General features: G+C 42.3%; 2 protein-coding genes across 6 annotated transcripts in view; both read right to left on the minus strand.

The window, feature by feature from the left end:
• Nucleotides 1-15406, minus strand: part of Agbl4 (AGBL carboxypeptidase 4) — a 1244450-nt gene that overhangs the window by 220497 nt on the left and 1008547 nt on the right. The gene's annotated exons all lie outside the window — the stretch shown is intronic.
• The window catches only part of Bend5 (BEN domain containing 5), a 47216-nt gene that overhangs the window by 23881 nt on the left and 7929 nt on the right, over nucleotides 1-15406 (minus strand). For 2 of the 5 annotated variants that reach the window (XM_027944936.2, XM_071617811.1), the window contains exons 2-3: nucleotides 8227-8360; nucleotides 5789-6173 (exon numbers count right to left, since the gene is read on the minus strand). In XM_027944936.2, coding sequence (XP_027800737.1) covers nucleotides 5789-6173; nucleotides 8227-8360 — 519 coding nt within the window. Of the gene's footprint in view, nucleotides 1-5788; nucleotides 6256-8226; nucleotides 8361-15406 lie in introns of those variants that run through there. The other 3 variants (XM_027944938.2, XM_027944940.2, XM_027944939.2) reach the window with 3 other exon arrangements.

A 15406-nucleotide genomic window follows, 5' to 3' on the forward strand; every position in this document is an offset into this window, starting at 1 on the left:
ATCCTTACCTGGCCTTGCAAGGCTACTAGACTAGTCCAATGAGATAAAAATGTACAGTGCTATGCACATGTAAATTACTATTATTATTATTATCTGTGCCTCTTCTGGTCAGAATTCATCAATTCTTCCTACATTCCTTGTTAAAATACACACAAAATCTAAAATTATCACCTGCCTCCCTCCTGCAATTACAGCGCTGATTTTATTCTGCCCTGGTGTCCGGTGTACACTTGGTGCCACCATTAGACCTGTGTGTCTCCTGAAAGCAAGGATTATGTCTCCTTCATATTCCTCACAGAGCCCTTTAGCACCTTACCTCAACTAATGTTATCTGACTCACACCAAAAAAAATTACACTATGTAATTGGTGCTTATGGTGTTAAAAACTGGTTGGTAGGGGGCGATTCCTAAGCCTTGGTCCTTATCTACTAAGAATAAAGAAACTAGCTGAGGAGAAACTGAGAAAGGCCCTAGGGATGATTCCACTTTCATGCAAGGGTGCTTGCCCTCTCCCTGGGTCTCTACTGTTCTGTTTTCCCTCACCCCTAGGAATTCACTGAGGCTGGGTTTCAAAAATATTCACATACTAGCTTCTGAATATTTAAAAAAGGGACCCTGTCTCATTTATTTCTGTATTTCCAGCACCTAACCCAGTCTTGGCACAAAGGATACGCTCAATATGTTTGCTGAAGAAAAGAAAGACTAAATGAATGACCAAGGAGGTCAACAAGTGTGTGCACTGTCAATCAGAACACCTTCATGCTCCTCGCATCTGTAGCATTTACTTCTCCGGGGGAGGGTGGGCAGGAAAGGGAAGAAAAGGAAAAGCTAAGGGCAATTATTGAACACTTATAGTATGCTGGTGACAGGGCTAAATTCTACATTTGCTTCTTTATTTAATTTTGACAGTTGTCATGGAAGACTTGAGAAAGGACACTCAAGGGACAGGGGCAAGATCCTGAGCCATTAGAAATAGGGATGTTTCCCATGCTAAGATCATGGAAAAGAAAAATTATGTTCTACAAAGAGAAGACTGCAGAGTCCCACTTATGGTCTGCAGAGTCATCCCCAAGTGAGTGACAATGAAATCGAAGGGCTAAAGAAGAAGGCCGTATGGGTGTGGGTTCACAGAGAAGCACACTGGACCAGGGAAGGAGGCCCCTGGCAATAGACCAGTGACACTTTCTGAACATGTTTCTTCATTAGCAAAATAAGGGCAACAGCCTATATCCTCTCTCAGTTCTTTCACAGTCCTACGGCTCCATGTTGTAGAGCATGACTCCATGTTCTGGTTAAATACATTTTTTAATTTTTGAAAAATAAATGAAAGAAGATTGAATAAATACACAATGAAGAATTAAACTATCTAGTGAAGTCTTTGCAACAACTTCTACCATCTTGCTGTATCCCCACACTTCTGTGTAGGGCTCCACTTTCTGTCTCCAACCTCCCCAACCATTTTAACACCTGGCTGCTAAAGGACAAGCTCCCTACTCCAAGGCCCTCATGAGCCTCAAGAGGCCAGGCCAGGCTCTCCACTCCTTCCCATTTATCACCTGCAGGACCCCACTGCCTGAGGAGTCTACAGTGCTTCTTCTAGACAGGGAGAGTTCCTTTTAAAATGAGCATCTCCTGACCTGATGGTCTCCCTGGTTTCTGAATTTGCCTATTAGGGTATGAGTGATCCAGTACCAAAGTGGACAAAGGCTTTTGGGCTGGTACCTTGGAGAGTGGGTAGGTGAAATACTCATGAACAGACCTCCAAGAGCAATGCTCACGCCAGGCCTAGGGATGGAAGATGGCAAAGCCCAGCTCCACATCAAGCCGGAATGTGTTTCCTAGAGCACACATGGAGTTGAGTGTTGATCAGGGTCTTTCTCTCACTTTCTGTCTGCTTTATTTCTTGGTGTTGTTTACAGATCAAGAGCTGGTATAGCAGGGCTGTCTTCCTAGACTCAAAAAGAAAGAGAGCTCCACCTTAATGCTAGCCTCTTCTCCACTACTGTTTATTATAAATTTTAATCACATGTTTACCTCCATCCCCACCCTCTGCCTGCCTTCCGATGTCTTTGTTTTCTATCTCCCAAGTTCCTAGGCTCAGAAAATATTTGGTTGATGCCAGCTGAATAATTGAATGAACACTGAACAAACACATATAACCCCTTTATCTTCTTTTACAGAAAAAGGTCATGAGAGGCAGAAAAGTGAGTTAACCTGTCTATGATCATACAGCAAACTGCTGACTGGGGGGAGACAGAGTTAAAAGCCAAACCTGGCCCATCTTAGTTCCTCCACTAAATGCCATGGAAAAGGTCCTAACAGTAACTGAGTACCAGAATGTCAGGCACTATGCTGTATGTCACAAGGTTGTAAAGGGGAAAGTCACATTTTATAGATGAGGACACTGAGGTTCAGACAAGGGCTCTCTGCCTAGACTGCCCCTCACGCTTCCCCTCTACTCACTCTAGCCTGGATGAAAAAACTCACCCTTCAAGCTTCAGCTTAGAAGTCTTTTCCTTCAGGAAGCCATTCTTCCCTCACCCCAAGAATTTTCTGGGGTCCCTTTTCAGCTATGCCTAGCCCTCTGTGCTTTTGTCTCTATGGTGGCATCTGTGTACTGTGCCATTATTGATTCGGTGTCTGTCTCCTCACCAAACTCCGGAGCTTCTCAAGGGCAGAGGGCAAGGACTGTATCCCCAATAAAAAGAACTCTCATTTACCACTAGGCAAAAAACCTGGTATGCAGCACGAGACCAATAAATATTTATAGGAAAGAAGAAGAACAAGGGAAGGAAGAAAGAGAGGAAGGAATGAAATGTTTCCAAAGCCACAGAGTTGGGAAGTAGGGAAGTTGGGATTTGAATCCAGGCCTACCTGGTTCCAAAGATTATACTCTTTCTGTAAAAATATACAGATGCCTCCTATTGATAGAGACCCTTTTATTACTATGACCCTTGTGGATTTTTCTTAGAACTTATATTACCATTCTTCAGTTAATATGTGCTAATCAATAGATGTTAAGCTTTCCAGGCTGGGGACAATGGATGCCCACAACTCTAAGAGCACAGGGTACTGCACATGGTAGGATCTCCAATCATACTGTGGCTTTAGCTTATCCTGTTGCGATGATATCTGTGACTCAGAACAGGGAAGAGCTAGCCACCCGCCCTCACAGGGATGGCAGAGCCAGGAAAGTCAAGACACAAAAACTATGGCCAGAGTCAGGTCTGTCTACATACTTTAGGATGAAAAAAAAGCATATGCTCTTGCTAAATGCGGTGTCTCATTGCCTGAGGTTCAGGAGTGGTTTCTAGAGTTTAAACTCAGTTCATGACCATGCAAAACAGGTAGTTTCCCGGGGCAGTGAAATAATGGTGAGGAGAGGTTTTGTTGTTAGTGTGCCTCATCCTCCAACAAGAAGTTCACAAAAGACATAACACACATAGCACAGTGAACATACAAATTATTCACTTGAAGATCAGGAAACATTTTTTTTTCTCTCTCTGAAAATTTCAGTTCTTTCACCATCCTTCACCCCCACTCTAAGATGAACACAGCTTTCTCAAATTTTTCCATTTGTGGTTTCTCTTTGAAATTTTATTTGAATAAAGAACTTCAATATTTCTGAAGTTACAAATCACTTGTGACCTCCAGTATCATTGTGAACCTTGACGGGCTAAGATTTTGGGGACCATGGTTGAGGTGAAGGCAGCGGTGGGGAGTGGGAAAGTTACTACCCAAGAATCAGGTAATGTCGTCTTAGACACAGCTCTGCCTCCACCTTGCTGAGTAACTCTAGCATGTCCTACTCTAGTCTCCTTCTTTGTCGCAGGTGCATGAAAAGGCCTCTCTCTGACTCCTTGAGCTATTGAGACAATACCTTGGGGACATACTTTAAGAGGCAAAAAGTACCAGCAAATATAAGGCAGGTAATGGAAATGGAAGGAGACCCTCAGAGTTATACAAAAGTACATACAAGAGGAAGTGAGGGGAAAGGGAAAAATAATACAAGGGGGACAAATGAATGTCAGTAGAGGGGGCAGAGAGAGAAGAGGGGAGGGGAGGGGAGGGGAGGGGGGCTAGTAGAGGATAGGAAAGGCAGCAGAACACAACAGACACTAGTATGGCAATATGTAAATCAATGGATGTGTAACTGATGTAATTCTGCAATCTGTATATGGGGTAAAAATGGGAGCTCATAACCCACTTGAATCAAAGTGTGAAATATGATATATCAATAACTATGTAATGTTTTGAACAGCCAACAATAAAAAATTAAAAAAAAAGAATTGTAATGCAAAAAAAAAGTACATGTATAAAGGCAAGAAAAAAAAAGAATAGTGTTACCTTAGATTGGGTAGAAGGAAGTGAAAGGAGGGGAAGGCAGGGTATGAGGGGATAAGAAAGATAGTAGAATGAGACAGACATTATTACTTTATGTATGTATGTGACTGCATGACCAATGTGATTCTAAATTATATCCCATCTATGTATGATATATCAAGTATATAAGTGCATTCTACTGTCATGTATAACTAATTAAAACAAATAATTTAAAAAAAAATATATATATATAAGGCAGGTAAAAGCACAATTATCTAAACAAATAAAAAAGGAAAGGAGCTTTGCACACAAATATATTATCTAGATCATGGAAATCTACTTGAATGAAGTATTTGATTTAAACTTTGAGAACAGATCTGTGTTTCTGGACTAGATTACTCCCCTTTTCAAGCAAAGCACCCTGACTGGGGTTAATTATTGTCTTCAGGGGCCATGGAGGCTATGAACTTGTGTTACAGTGATCTTCTCAGTATGGACTGCTCTCTGCCCTTTACAGTTGTGGATTCTTGTATTCTGAAGGAGGTTTTCTGTCTTGTCCTCTCTGGTAAGCACACATTTCTCCCTATTGTCAAGGCTGCTACCTTTCAGATTTCCCCTCATTCCTGCTTCTAAATCACTTCAGATGAAAAAACCTAAAAGCTTGGTTAGTTGAAATCTGGTACAATATAAAAAGGCTATTAAGTCCTTCTATGAGCAAACCAAAGGAATTTTATACATCTTTCTAGTCATGTACCTCCCTGCTCAAAAGCTTTTCAGTACTTTCCATTCCTGCACAATGGAGTCTAAGCCACCCAGTTTTCAAGGCCTTCTACCATCCACACTCAGAGCACATCTGCAGTACCCTTTTTAGTACAGTCTAGGTGTTTTCCCATACTCATGTGTACTGCCCTTGGCCTCCTCCTGTGCCTTGAAATAGTGCCCACCTTCAAGAATAGTGCCCACCTGTCCAAGGCCCAGTTCCTTCCTGAAGTTCTCCTCATGTCCTCAGTTACAAATAACCACTCCACACCCTGAACTTCCAGCATCCCTTCTGTGGCCTTGATTACTTTCTGACTAACTGGAATACAAGTTTTTAGGATCATGTCTAGTTCTCTTTACTGACCCGAGACCTCTTTGGAGAGGGATTTTATAATGCCTGGCAATGCCTCTTGCTAAAAGAATGCATAAATTAGCAGTAACAAATGTTTTGTCAGCCTCTGTTCTCTAAATCACATTCCCCAGTGTTCCCATCACAGTGTGCCCACTGCTGCATCCATGAGCTCCTATCAGATATACTGAGAGAGGGAAGTGACTTGTCCTTAAGGAACTGCAGAGCCCGGTCTCTGTCCCTCCCTGGCCTCTGCCCCTTGCCTTGGCCTATCTCTCTGTTTAGCCCTCCTGGAAGAGGAGCTGAAAAAAAAATGTCCCCCATTTGGAGTGGTAGGTGGTCTGCTGGGGCACTCACCACTGCCAAGCCGTAGGAGCAACACATCCTGGAGCCTCCGGTTGAGGTCGCGGAGCTCCTTCATTTCAGACACAAGTGCCCCATACTCCTTGAGCTTCTTGGCCTGCTGCACCAGCTGCCTCCGAGTCCGCTCCAGCTCCTGCTGGAGGTGGCGCATCTCCTCCTGTTGCTGCTGGTAGTTGCGCAGCAACTCTTCATACAGAGCCCGGGGCACAACAGCATCCTCTAGACTGTCCATGTCCTCTGTGCCTGGGGAGGCCTCCACGAAGACCTCCTCAGGACAAGTGCTGTGGCCCAGGCTCAGGCCGTTCTGCTTCTCTAGCCGAGCCACCACTGCCTCGATGCTCTTGTGCGCCACTTCGCTCGGCTTCCGCCCCTCAGGTCTCTGTGTAGGACAACGAGAATCAGTTCAGGCAAGGGCAGCTGGGACTTTCTTGGACTGCAGCTCAATATTTCCCCAGACAATCCTAGAATCACAGAACCACAGAACATCAGTGTTTGTAGACAGCTGTGTAAACACTCAGTAAAAGCCCTTCATTTACAAGTGGGAAAACTGAGGTCCAGAGTGTGGAAGGGGCTTGCCCAAAGTCATATGGTCAGTTGGTGGCAGAACCAAGGCTCTGGTTTCCCAGGCCAGCACTTTTTCCATTCCACCACTCTGCCTCTTGGATGTATATACCATGGCCACCCTTCCAAATTCCCCAGCTCCCCACATCCACGATGCCTGGGCAGTTACTTGTTCTTGAGGGGTGATCGATATATATTTGCAAAGAATTAGGGAAAAATCAGGACAGGCTACACCATCACAGGGGAATGGCACTCAACATAAGAAAATAAAAAAGGCCACTCTACCAATGTAACCTTTTCAAGAATGCTTTATTTGGGAAGAATGTTAAAAACTCTAATCCACTCTAATATAGGACAGTAAAAATGTCTTATTTTCTGTTTCTCCACTGCCTACTCACTCAGAACTGGCACTTGGCAGGATCTTGTTAAATGTTTACTCAACTGAAAACTTCAAAGAATGCTAGTATTGGAGGGTACTCAGTTTCCCTCATTTTACAGATGAGGAAATTGAGGCCCAGAGATGGGAATAACCACACTCAGTATCACATGGTGAGTTAAAGAACAGAGTTAGAACCAGCATTTGAACTGAATTTCCTACAAGGTTCCTTCCCCCACATCTATCAGCCTCTCCCTCATCAAGACAGTGAGTTCAGAGAGGAATGTTCACTTAGAAGAGGATTACCCATGACTATCCAGGGTTGGGGACTTAGCTGCCTGAGGAAATTCCTGCTCAAGGGGACAAAGCTTGCACTGAGGGAACTGGGAGTTACAGGACCAGCTGAACTCTTCACCCAGGGCTGGAGGGTTAGGAGCTCTCCTGACTGAGGGCATGTGTGGGAGGTGCAGACAACTGAGGACACAAGATTCTGGACAACTTAACTACCTTGGGCAGGCCTATCTTAACCTTTCACTGAGTTTTGGGAAATTAAAGGGAACCAAAACAAAACAAAGCCATGACTATGAGATTGAGTAACAGGATGAAATCCTATGTCCTTTTATCTGCAGTGATAAAGTACTCCTAGTATAGATGATTTTAGCAGCTTAAATTGTAATGATCACTTACACATCACTATACTGTGAAACCCTGGGCCTAGGGTCTAGCTAATCTCTGGGTAATCTGCATGACCTAAGGGGCCACAGCAGAGGTGCCACAAGTGGCATGAATTGAACACAACATCATATTTTGCAGTAGGCCTTTGGAACAGCCTTGACCTTGTGTCCCAAATCAGATCATGTTCAATGCAGAAGTCATCCTTTTTCCTTCTTTTCCCTCTCCCTTCCTCTGGGATACTCACTACACAAAACAAAACAGCTAGCTTGCTGAACAAGATTTCTAGCAAGTGTTCAAAGTGAAGGCAGCAGGAGGCCAACTGGGGCCTATAGCAAGGAAATGCCACCTCATGTAAAAGTCTTCATCTAAACCAGGGTCCCACAAATGCCCTCTGTGGTCCTGGCTAACATCTTTTCACAATGAGTCCACCCTTAGCTATTTGGGCCATCTGAGAGTGACTAGCTCTAAACTGCTGCTCAAGACCAAGAGCTTTTTAATGTTCCTGGAACTTAGCAGTGACCTCTCCAGAGCTGTGGTCAGGAAGAAACACATTGTTCCAAATCCCTAGCAGTGATGACACTGCACAGACTGTGCAAATGGGACTGTGCTTGGTGGCACAGCATAAATCAGGGCTCCCTGGAAAGTGGGCCAGCGAGGCAAATGCACACTAGCTGTCCCAAGTCTCCTCCACCCTGAAAAAATCATGAACTATGACACCAGGGGACATTTATGTGGGGAAGGAGGCCAGATTAAAATTCTTTAGCTATGAGAAATATAAAAATGTCCCACATACTTCTAAGAAGAGCAAAGATTTTGTTACCTTGATGTGTCTAAGTTGTAAATCTTCTTCCCCATAATCTTTAACCTCCCCATCTTCTTCTATGTGATTGAGGGAAAGTTTGGGGATTTTTATTTTCTTCTGCATCACACTGTTTTCAAGGTCAGATTTGTCTTCTAAAATGCATATCAAGAGAACAACGTTAATCATGAATCAAAATGGTTAAAAAGCCCCAAAACTCAAATTCTAGAAAATGACTGAGGCCAGACCAGTTAAAAAAGAAAAGTATTATTGTCCTGCATGCACAGATCCTAAGAGTAAGGAGCAGGGCAGATCCACCTCTAGGATGGAGGGTATTTGCTCAAAGCACTGTCACAAAAAGTGCTGAAACAGCACCCAAATGAATTCACTTAGGGGTCAAAGTTCAACTTAGAGGGTAGGCTTTATGGAATTCTAGACTCTTGGAATTGGACTGCCTCTAGACTGTCATCTGGTCTGAATTTAACTGGTATATGAACCCCTCAATAATCCAGATCTTTATAAGCCAAGTATCTTCCCAGGAAAACCTGTTGGGTTTCTGCCAGTTCAGACAATAGTGGCACAAGAGGGATAATATCCCTTTGAAGGTAAGGTCTAAGCTGGAAGGGCATGGAACTCCCCACAGTCCTGACGCAAGACAGGCTGAGGAAGGTAGATATAGGAAGAGTAATGAGTAACATTTACTACCTTTTTAATTGTATTAAATCATAGAAGGAGGAACTTCAGTAACCAACTGGTCCAACTCTCATTTCACAGATGAGGAAACTCAAACCCAAAAGATGGGTAAGGCCTGCCCAAAGCGCAGGTCTGAGGAACAGCCAGGAGTAGAAAACTTCCAATGTGCTTAAAACATGTACTGAAGTGTGCTACAAACTGTAAAGTGCTACATCAATACAAAACGATATGATTTCTCCTCACTTTCTCATTGTTTAAGTGCAACCTCAGAGAATCTGTAAGAGTTTTGTTTTGTTTTGTTTCGGCACAGATTTCAAACTATACTTCCCAGATCTGTCTCTCACGGGAGGTGTCAAAAGTAAAATTTCAAATGCTAGGGCTCCAGAGATAGAAATCTGAACCCACTCTGGAATTGGCCCCCTGTGGTAAAATAGTTTGTGTTCTGGGCTTGAAATGAGACTTTGGGAACCATTGTTTCTTACACTCCCCAAAGGCTGCCACTGTTATACTTTAAGTGCAGTCTCTAGCATGTTACCCAAAGCATGATACACCCCATAGTTGGTTAAATCTAGTCTCCAAGGGTCTTCATGCATGAATGTGTTTGTCTGTGTTAAGATGGCCTTACACCTCACCCAGGCCATGGTGGGTGAGGTATAAGGCCATCTCCTTACAACTTGTTAGTAAAGCTGAGAAGGATGCTTATTAATGAATGTACTCAAATGCTAAGTCTTTCTAAATGGTCTTAGGAATGGAGACCCAGATTATCAAAGGTGGGACTTGAGTCAGAAACACCTGTTTGGCCCTCAGCCATTCCATGACAGGGGAAGGAGAGGCGAGCAAGATCTTAGTCTCCAAGCTCAGGCCTCTCCTCCATAACCAGAGTTTTAGGGATGACAGCAGGAAAGTCACACAATTCACCAAACTATTCTGTCACCCTAGGCCCTCAAAGAATGGGACATTATACTTGGTATTATCAATGTACCTAAATCATTTTATCATTTTAAGAATAAGGTGAAAAAGATTTAATTTCAAAAACAAAGAAATGACTTAAGCAGGGTATGATTATAAAGGAAATACCCAGGAAAAAAGAGGTGGCCTTATTAAATAACCTCCTACTGATAAAAACAACCCTTCCCACTGACCAGAGGAATAATCCTTGGGTTCTGGTCTCACAAGAATGACCTGTTCTTATTCACTTTGTAGCTATAATATACATCCAATGGGTTAGGCCTGAATAACAGTGGGGACTTGGGCATTTCCAAAAGAGCAACAGCTTCTCTCCTACAAATAATTGTTGATTCTTTCTAAGGTTAAAAAAAAGATCTAAAATATGAAACTTAAAGAAAGTATTTCAAATGAAATTATCCTGACATAGTGTGCACACAGTGTGTGTGTAAGCATGCGTGCATGCACGCACATGTAGAAGAGAGCAGATGAGAGGGTGGTACTAGGACTTTTGATAGTGTGTTGGAGGCAGAGCTCCTGAGCTAGCTTTCAGTTTGACAAGTTCAATGGAGAAAGTCTGAGATGCAACCACCAAACTGGGAACGACAAGCTGTGCTTTACTTTCCTAAGCTGAAAGTGTATAGCTCAATATTGTGTTGGTGTGGATTTTGTACAGAGAAGGAGTCATTCAGACTTACAAAACTAGGTGATATTTGGATAGAGAACAATCCTCAGATCACCTCCTTCAACTCTTTCAAAATGCAGACAAAAAATAAATGGATTTCCAAATGGTGAAGTCTCTGCATCCATCCATGTATCAATCAGGCCCAGGGATAAAGGAGGAGCAGATCACATGAAGTCCCCACCCTGGACAGTTCACCATTATGCAAGGTCAGAAATTATCATCATTAACATGAATATATGAGAACCTCAACAATGTAACCCAGGTCTAGAGCTTTTCCTCCTCTGTGTCAGCATAACACTTACTGAAATCTTATACTCTGCAAAACCAAGGCTAGGTTCTGGGGACATAGGTGAATGAGCATCCAGATGGGGAAACAAAATAGTTCATGAGGAGCTAACCTGAGAATTCCAACATGGAGATGAATATGGAGGAATAACAGCTATAGGATTTCAGGAGCAAGAGAGACCACTTCAGGTGTAACCATGGAAGGTCTTTGAGAGGAGGTGGCATCTGAACTAGACCCCTTACTTCTGAATGATCTTGGGTAAATTAACTTTACTTCTATGAGCCCATCTCCTCATCTGTGACTTGAAGTAAACGATTCCTACTCACAGAATGCTGTGAGGATAATCAATTCCATGTTAAGAACCTGAGAAGAATTATTGGCACTTGAAGAGCCCATCAACATGAAAGGATAACCACTTAAGGACAATGAAAATGTAGACCACACAAGGTGGGGGAAAAATAGGAATCATAAAAGTTAGGAAAATACTTAAATTGAATCACAAGAGATGGCTCAGCTATAGACAAGAGGGAGAGGTAAGGGAAGAAGGTAAGGTGGTTGGGGAAGAGAAGAAATCGCTTGAGTGTCAACTTAAGAATTGCTGAGGGTCAGTCTGCCGTTGTGGAAATAACTAGAAGTCAGACAACCTGCATTCTAGGTCCAGTTCCACCACTTCATAGGTGTGAGAACTCAAGTAAGCTGCGCTCTTCTTGTCTGTCATTTTTCTCTTCGTGGGAGTATAACTCATTCCCACCAGTTATACTCGAGGCTCCATGCTCTTGTTTGCATCTGGAATTCCCTCCTCTTTCACTGTCTGCTTGAATAACTGCCCACCCTCCACTCATCTCCTCCTTTCTTCTCAAAGGTCCCATTACACACTATAGATGCTTTCTTCCATAGTCTATTATCTCACTATGCTGCAATTACCTCCTTAGAGGTCCCCCTTCCCTCTAGAGTGTTAGTATCCTCTAGTGGGCCAACATTATAGGACTAGCCACACAATAGGGACTCATCAAACAAAAATGCTTAATGAAAAAATAAGTTTAAAAAGGACACTTCATGTGCTTACTTCAAGTAAGCACATGAAGCGATAATCAACATCATCAGCCATTAGGAAAATGTGAACCAAAACTATAAGAAGATATCATTTTATACTCAGGATGGCTACAATTGGGAAAAATGGGAGAAGTGAGGAAAAAACAAGTATTGGGGAGGATGTGTAGAAATTGGAACCCTCAAACACTTCTGGTAGATGTGTGAAATGGGGCAATCATTGTGGAAAATAGTTTGGCAGTTGCTCAAAAATTTAAACATAGAATATTCTGTGTTTAATATGACCCAGCAATTCCACTCCTAGGTGTGTACTCAAGAGAAATGAAAATGTGCTCCCACACATAAACTTGTACGTGTACATTCAGAAAAGCATTGTTCAAAATAGCTGAATGGCAGAAACAACCCAAATGTCGAGCAACTTGTCAACTGATAAACGAAGTATGGTATATCCGTACAACAGACATATTACTCAGCCACAAAAAGAAATGACACACTAATTCATGCTATAATATGGATGAATCTTGAAAATATGACACTAAGTAAAAGAAGTTAGACACAAAAGTCATTTATTTGATGACTCCATTTATATTAAATATCCAGAATAGGCAAATCCATAGAGACAGAAATTAGTAGTTGCCAAGAACACGGGGAAGGTGCCAACGGGAAGTGACTGCTTAATGGGTAACAGGGATTTCTTTTTGGATGATGAAATGTCCTGGAATTAAGTAATGGTGAGAGTTGCAGAATATTATGAGTACAATAAGAAACAATGCATTGCACATACTTTAAAATGGTTAAAGTGTTGGATTTTATGTTTTATTAAAAGTACTTCAACTATAAAATAGGCTACTGTTTGTGGAATGTCTATTATGTACAAGATGCTATTGTATGGCTCTTCACACGTATCACTATAACTCACAATAACCCTGCAAGAAGGCATCATTAGTCACTTTTTTTTTTCAAAAAGGAAGAAATGAATCTCAAAGAAATAAAATCCTTATCTGAAGTTACCCAGCAGGGAAGGTGCAGAGCCAAGATTTGATGAAGATCTATCTGCCTCTATAAGCTAAGCTCCATCTCCTCTAAACACATGCCTAGAACATTCAGCCAGAATAAATACTGAATGAATGAGTGAGTGATGGCTATAGATGAGGACATCCACATTCATCAGTCTGAAGCTTAAAGTAGAAGGCCACTTTACTCTTTCCTGCCAAATACTCTGTCTTCAAGGAGTCTCCAGAAAGCAGTAATCATTCCCAGACACAGCAGAAACTGGTGGTAGCCAGGCCTCAGAGCTTGACTGGGTTCTTTGAAAAGTAATCTGAATAGTCCACTACACTCAGAAGTGACAGGAGTGAACTCAGGAAAGGGACAGAAGGAAATAGTACCTCCTATCACACACCACTTGATTTGGATCTCCACCATCTTGATGCTTGGCCAAAGGGGATGTTGAGATTTCACTGAGAGCCACTTCATGGCCCCATTATTCTGCTCTTCAGTCTTCTTCATGAGCCATGTTTCCTGCATGAGGGTTCTGAAGACCTGAGGCCTCTGCTCATCCATTTCTGAAGGCCATGAATGGTTACTGAGTCCCTGTTTGAGGTTAAGCACTATGCTAAGTGGTCTTTGTGTTTGGGGCCCTAACAACTCAGTACATGCCAAGAATCTCAACCAGAATACAAGGTTTGACTTCTGGGAGATGCTGGCTCACACAGGGCCAACCTCTCATCTCTAAGCCTTCCTAACCCTCCTCCTAAGTTGAAGGTAGATATCTCACATCCACATTTAAGCCATAGAAAAATATTATTTAACAAAAAGTGGGGAAAAAATGGTTGGGAGAAGGATGCCCAGAATCTAATAAAAACAACCTACGCTTTTGAATCAAGTGGCCTCAGAGAGTTTAGAATTCTGGCTCTAACTGCAGGAGGGAACTTAGTTAGGCAAGCAACTGAAGCGGTCCAAGTCTCCTATTTATTATCAGTAAAGTGGGTTAAAGAAATGTTTCTAGTTGGTCTGGTGGCGCATGCTTGCAATCCCAGTGGCTTGGGAGGCTGAGGCAGGAGGATCATGAGTTCAAAGCCAGCCTCAGCAACTTAATGAGGCCCTAAGCAACTCCGTGAGACCCTGTCTTCAAATAAAACACAAAAAGGGGCTAGGGATGTGGCTCAGTGGTCGAGTGCCCCTGAGTTCAATCCCCAGTACAAAAAAAAAAAAGAAATGTTTTCCAAAGAGTTAGCACATGTAAAGCACCAAGCTCGGTGTCCTCCTTGTAAGTGGCAGGGAGCTACCCCTGTGGGTTATGTGTTTGGCTTCTGTCCCACATCAAAGAGAACCACTGTAGGTATCTGACACAGATTGAGACATGATGAAAGAGATGTTTTAGGAAGATTTATGTGGCAGTGGCAAGGAAGATGGATGGGGTACGAGGAAGAGACCCAACATAGGGTGACAAGGAGCTATAACTCTTGACTGGTCACATTTATGAAGGTGAACAGTGGTGTGGATCATCTAAGACAGCAAATATTTCATGTGGCACTTTAATGTGACTTTGGAATATGTTTCTGGCTGTGACTTCCTAGAAACCAAAGAAGAAATGCGCAGTTGACTGAGAGGGATGAAGAAGTTCTCTGATCAACTTGCCTTTTCACTTGTTTCAAACTTAAAGCCAAAGAATCAGTTTTAGTGTAAACAGAAATAAATATGTAGCCTCTGAAGAGACAACTTTCACCATGCTAATTTTCTGACTCTCTTGTCTCCAGGGCAGGAAAAGCCACCAAGGATTTGAGCATCATCTGTCCCCTCCTTTCTCACTCCTATGATGTAAGCTAGCTGCATTTATCCTTTCAACAAATGTTGAGCAAGTACCTACCATGTGCCAAGTTCTGCGCCAAATTCTTTATGAACATTACTATATTCAATTCCCACAGTTATTAAATGTATTAAAGCAGGAACTGAGGTGGCTTTCCTATGACATAAACAGCAGGGGTACAATTTCAAACCAAGTCTACTTGACACCTAGACCTGTTCCTAATTAGCTACCTAATTAGCCTATAGGACAAAATAAAAATTATCAAGTTGTAACTTTTTCAATGCAACTAAAAGGCCCATATCAGCTGCACTGATATAATTTCCAAAGTATCTGCCTTTCTCAAAAATTTTCCTACACTCTCAGAGGATGCTGTGATGAATTCCCAAACTGAACTAAACATTATGTAAAGTAGGACTCACGCCCGACTCCTGAATTACAAAGCTTATCAAGGCCACCAAGCTCTAAATAGTCTCCCAATATAGTCAGTCTCTATTCAAATCCATAAAGAAATTTTTTGTTAAAATGTGGTGAAAAGATGTTCTTCAAAAACACAACAGGACCTGGAATTTGGTATTAATCTGAGAGGCACAAACATCCCATTAATCTTATCACTGGGGGAAAAGTGGAGGCATGGTAAAAAGCAAAAGGTATTTTAGAAAACCGAGGCAGGTGCTTAGGAAACCCAATGCAAGTTTGTGTTCAAAAGTGAAAAATCTGTAATATACAGTAAAAA

This window comes from Marmota flaviventris, chromosome 10 (assembly GCF_047511675.1).
Source record: "Marmota flaviventris isolate mMarFla1 chromosome 10, mMarFla1.hap1, whole genome shotgun sequence".
NCBI lineage: Eukaryota > Metazoa > Chordata > Mammalia > Rodentia > Sciuridae > Marmota > Marmota flaviventris.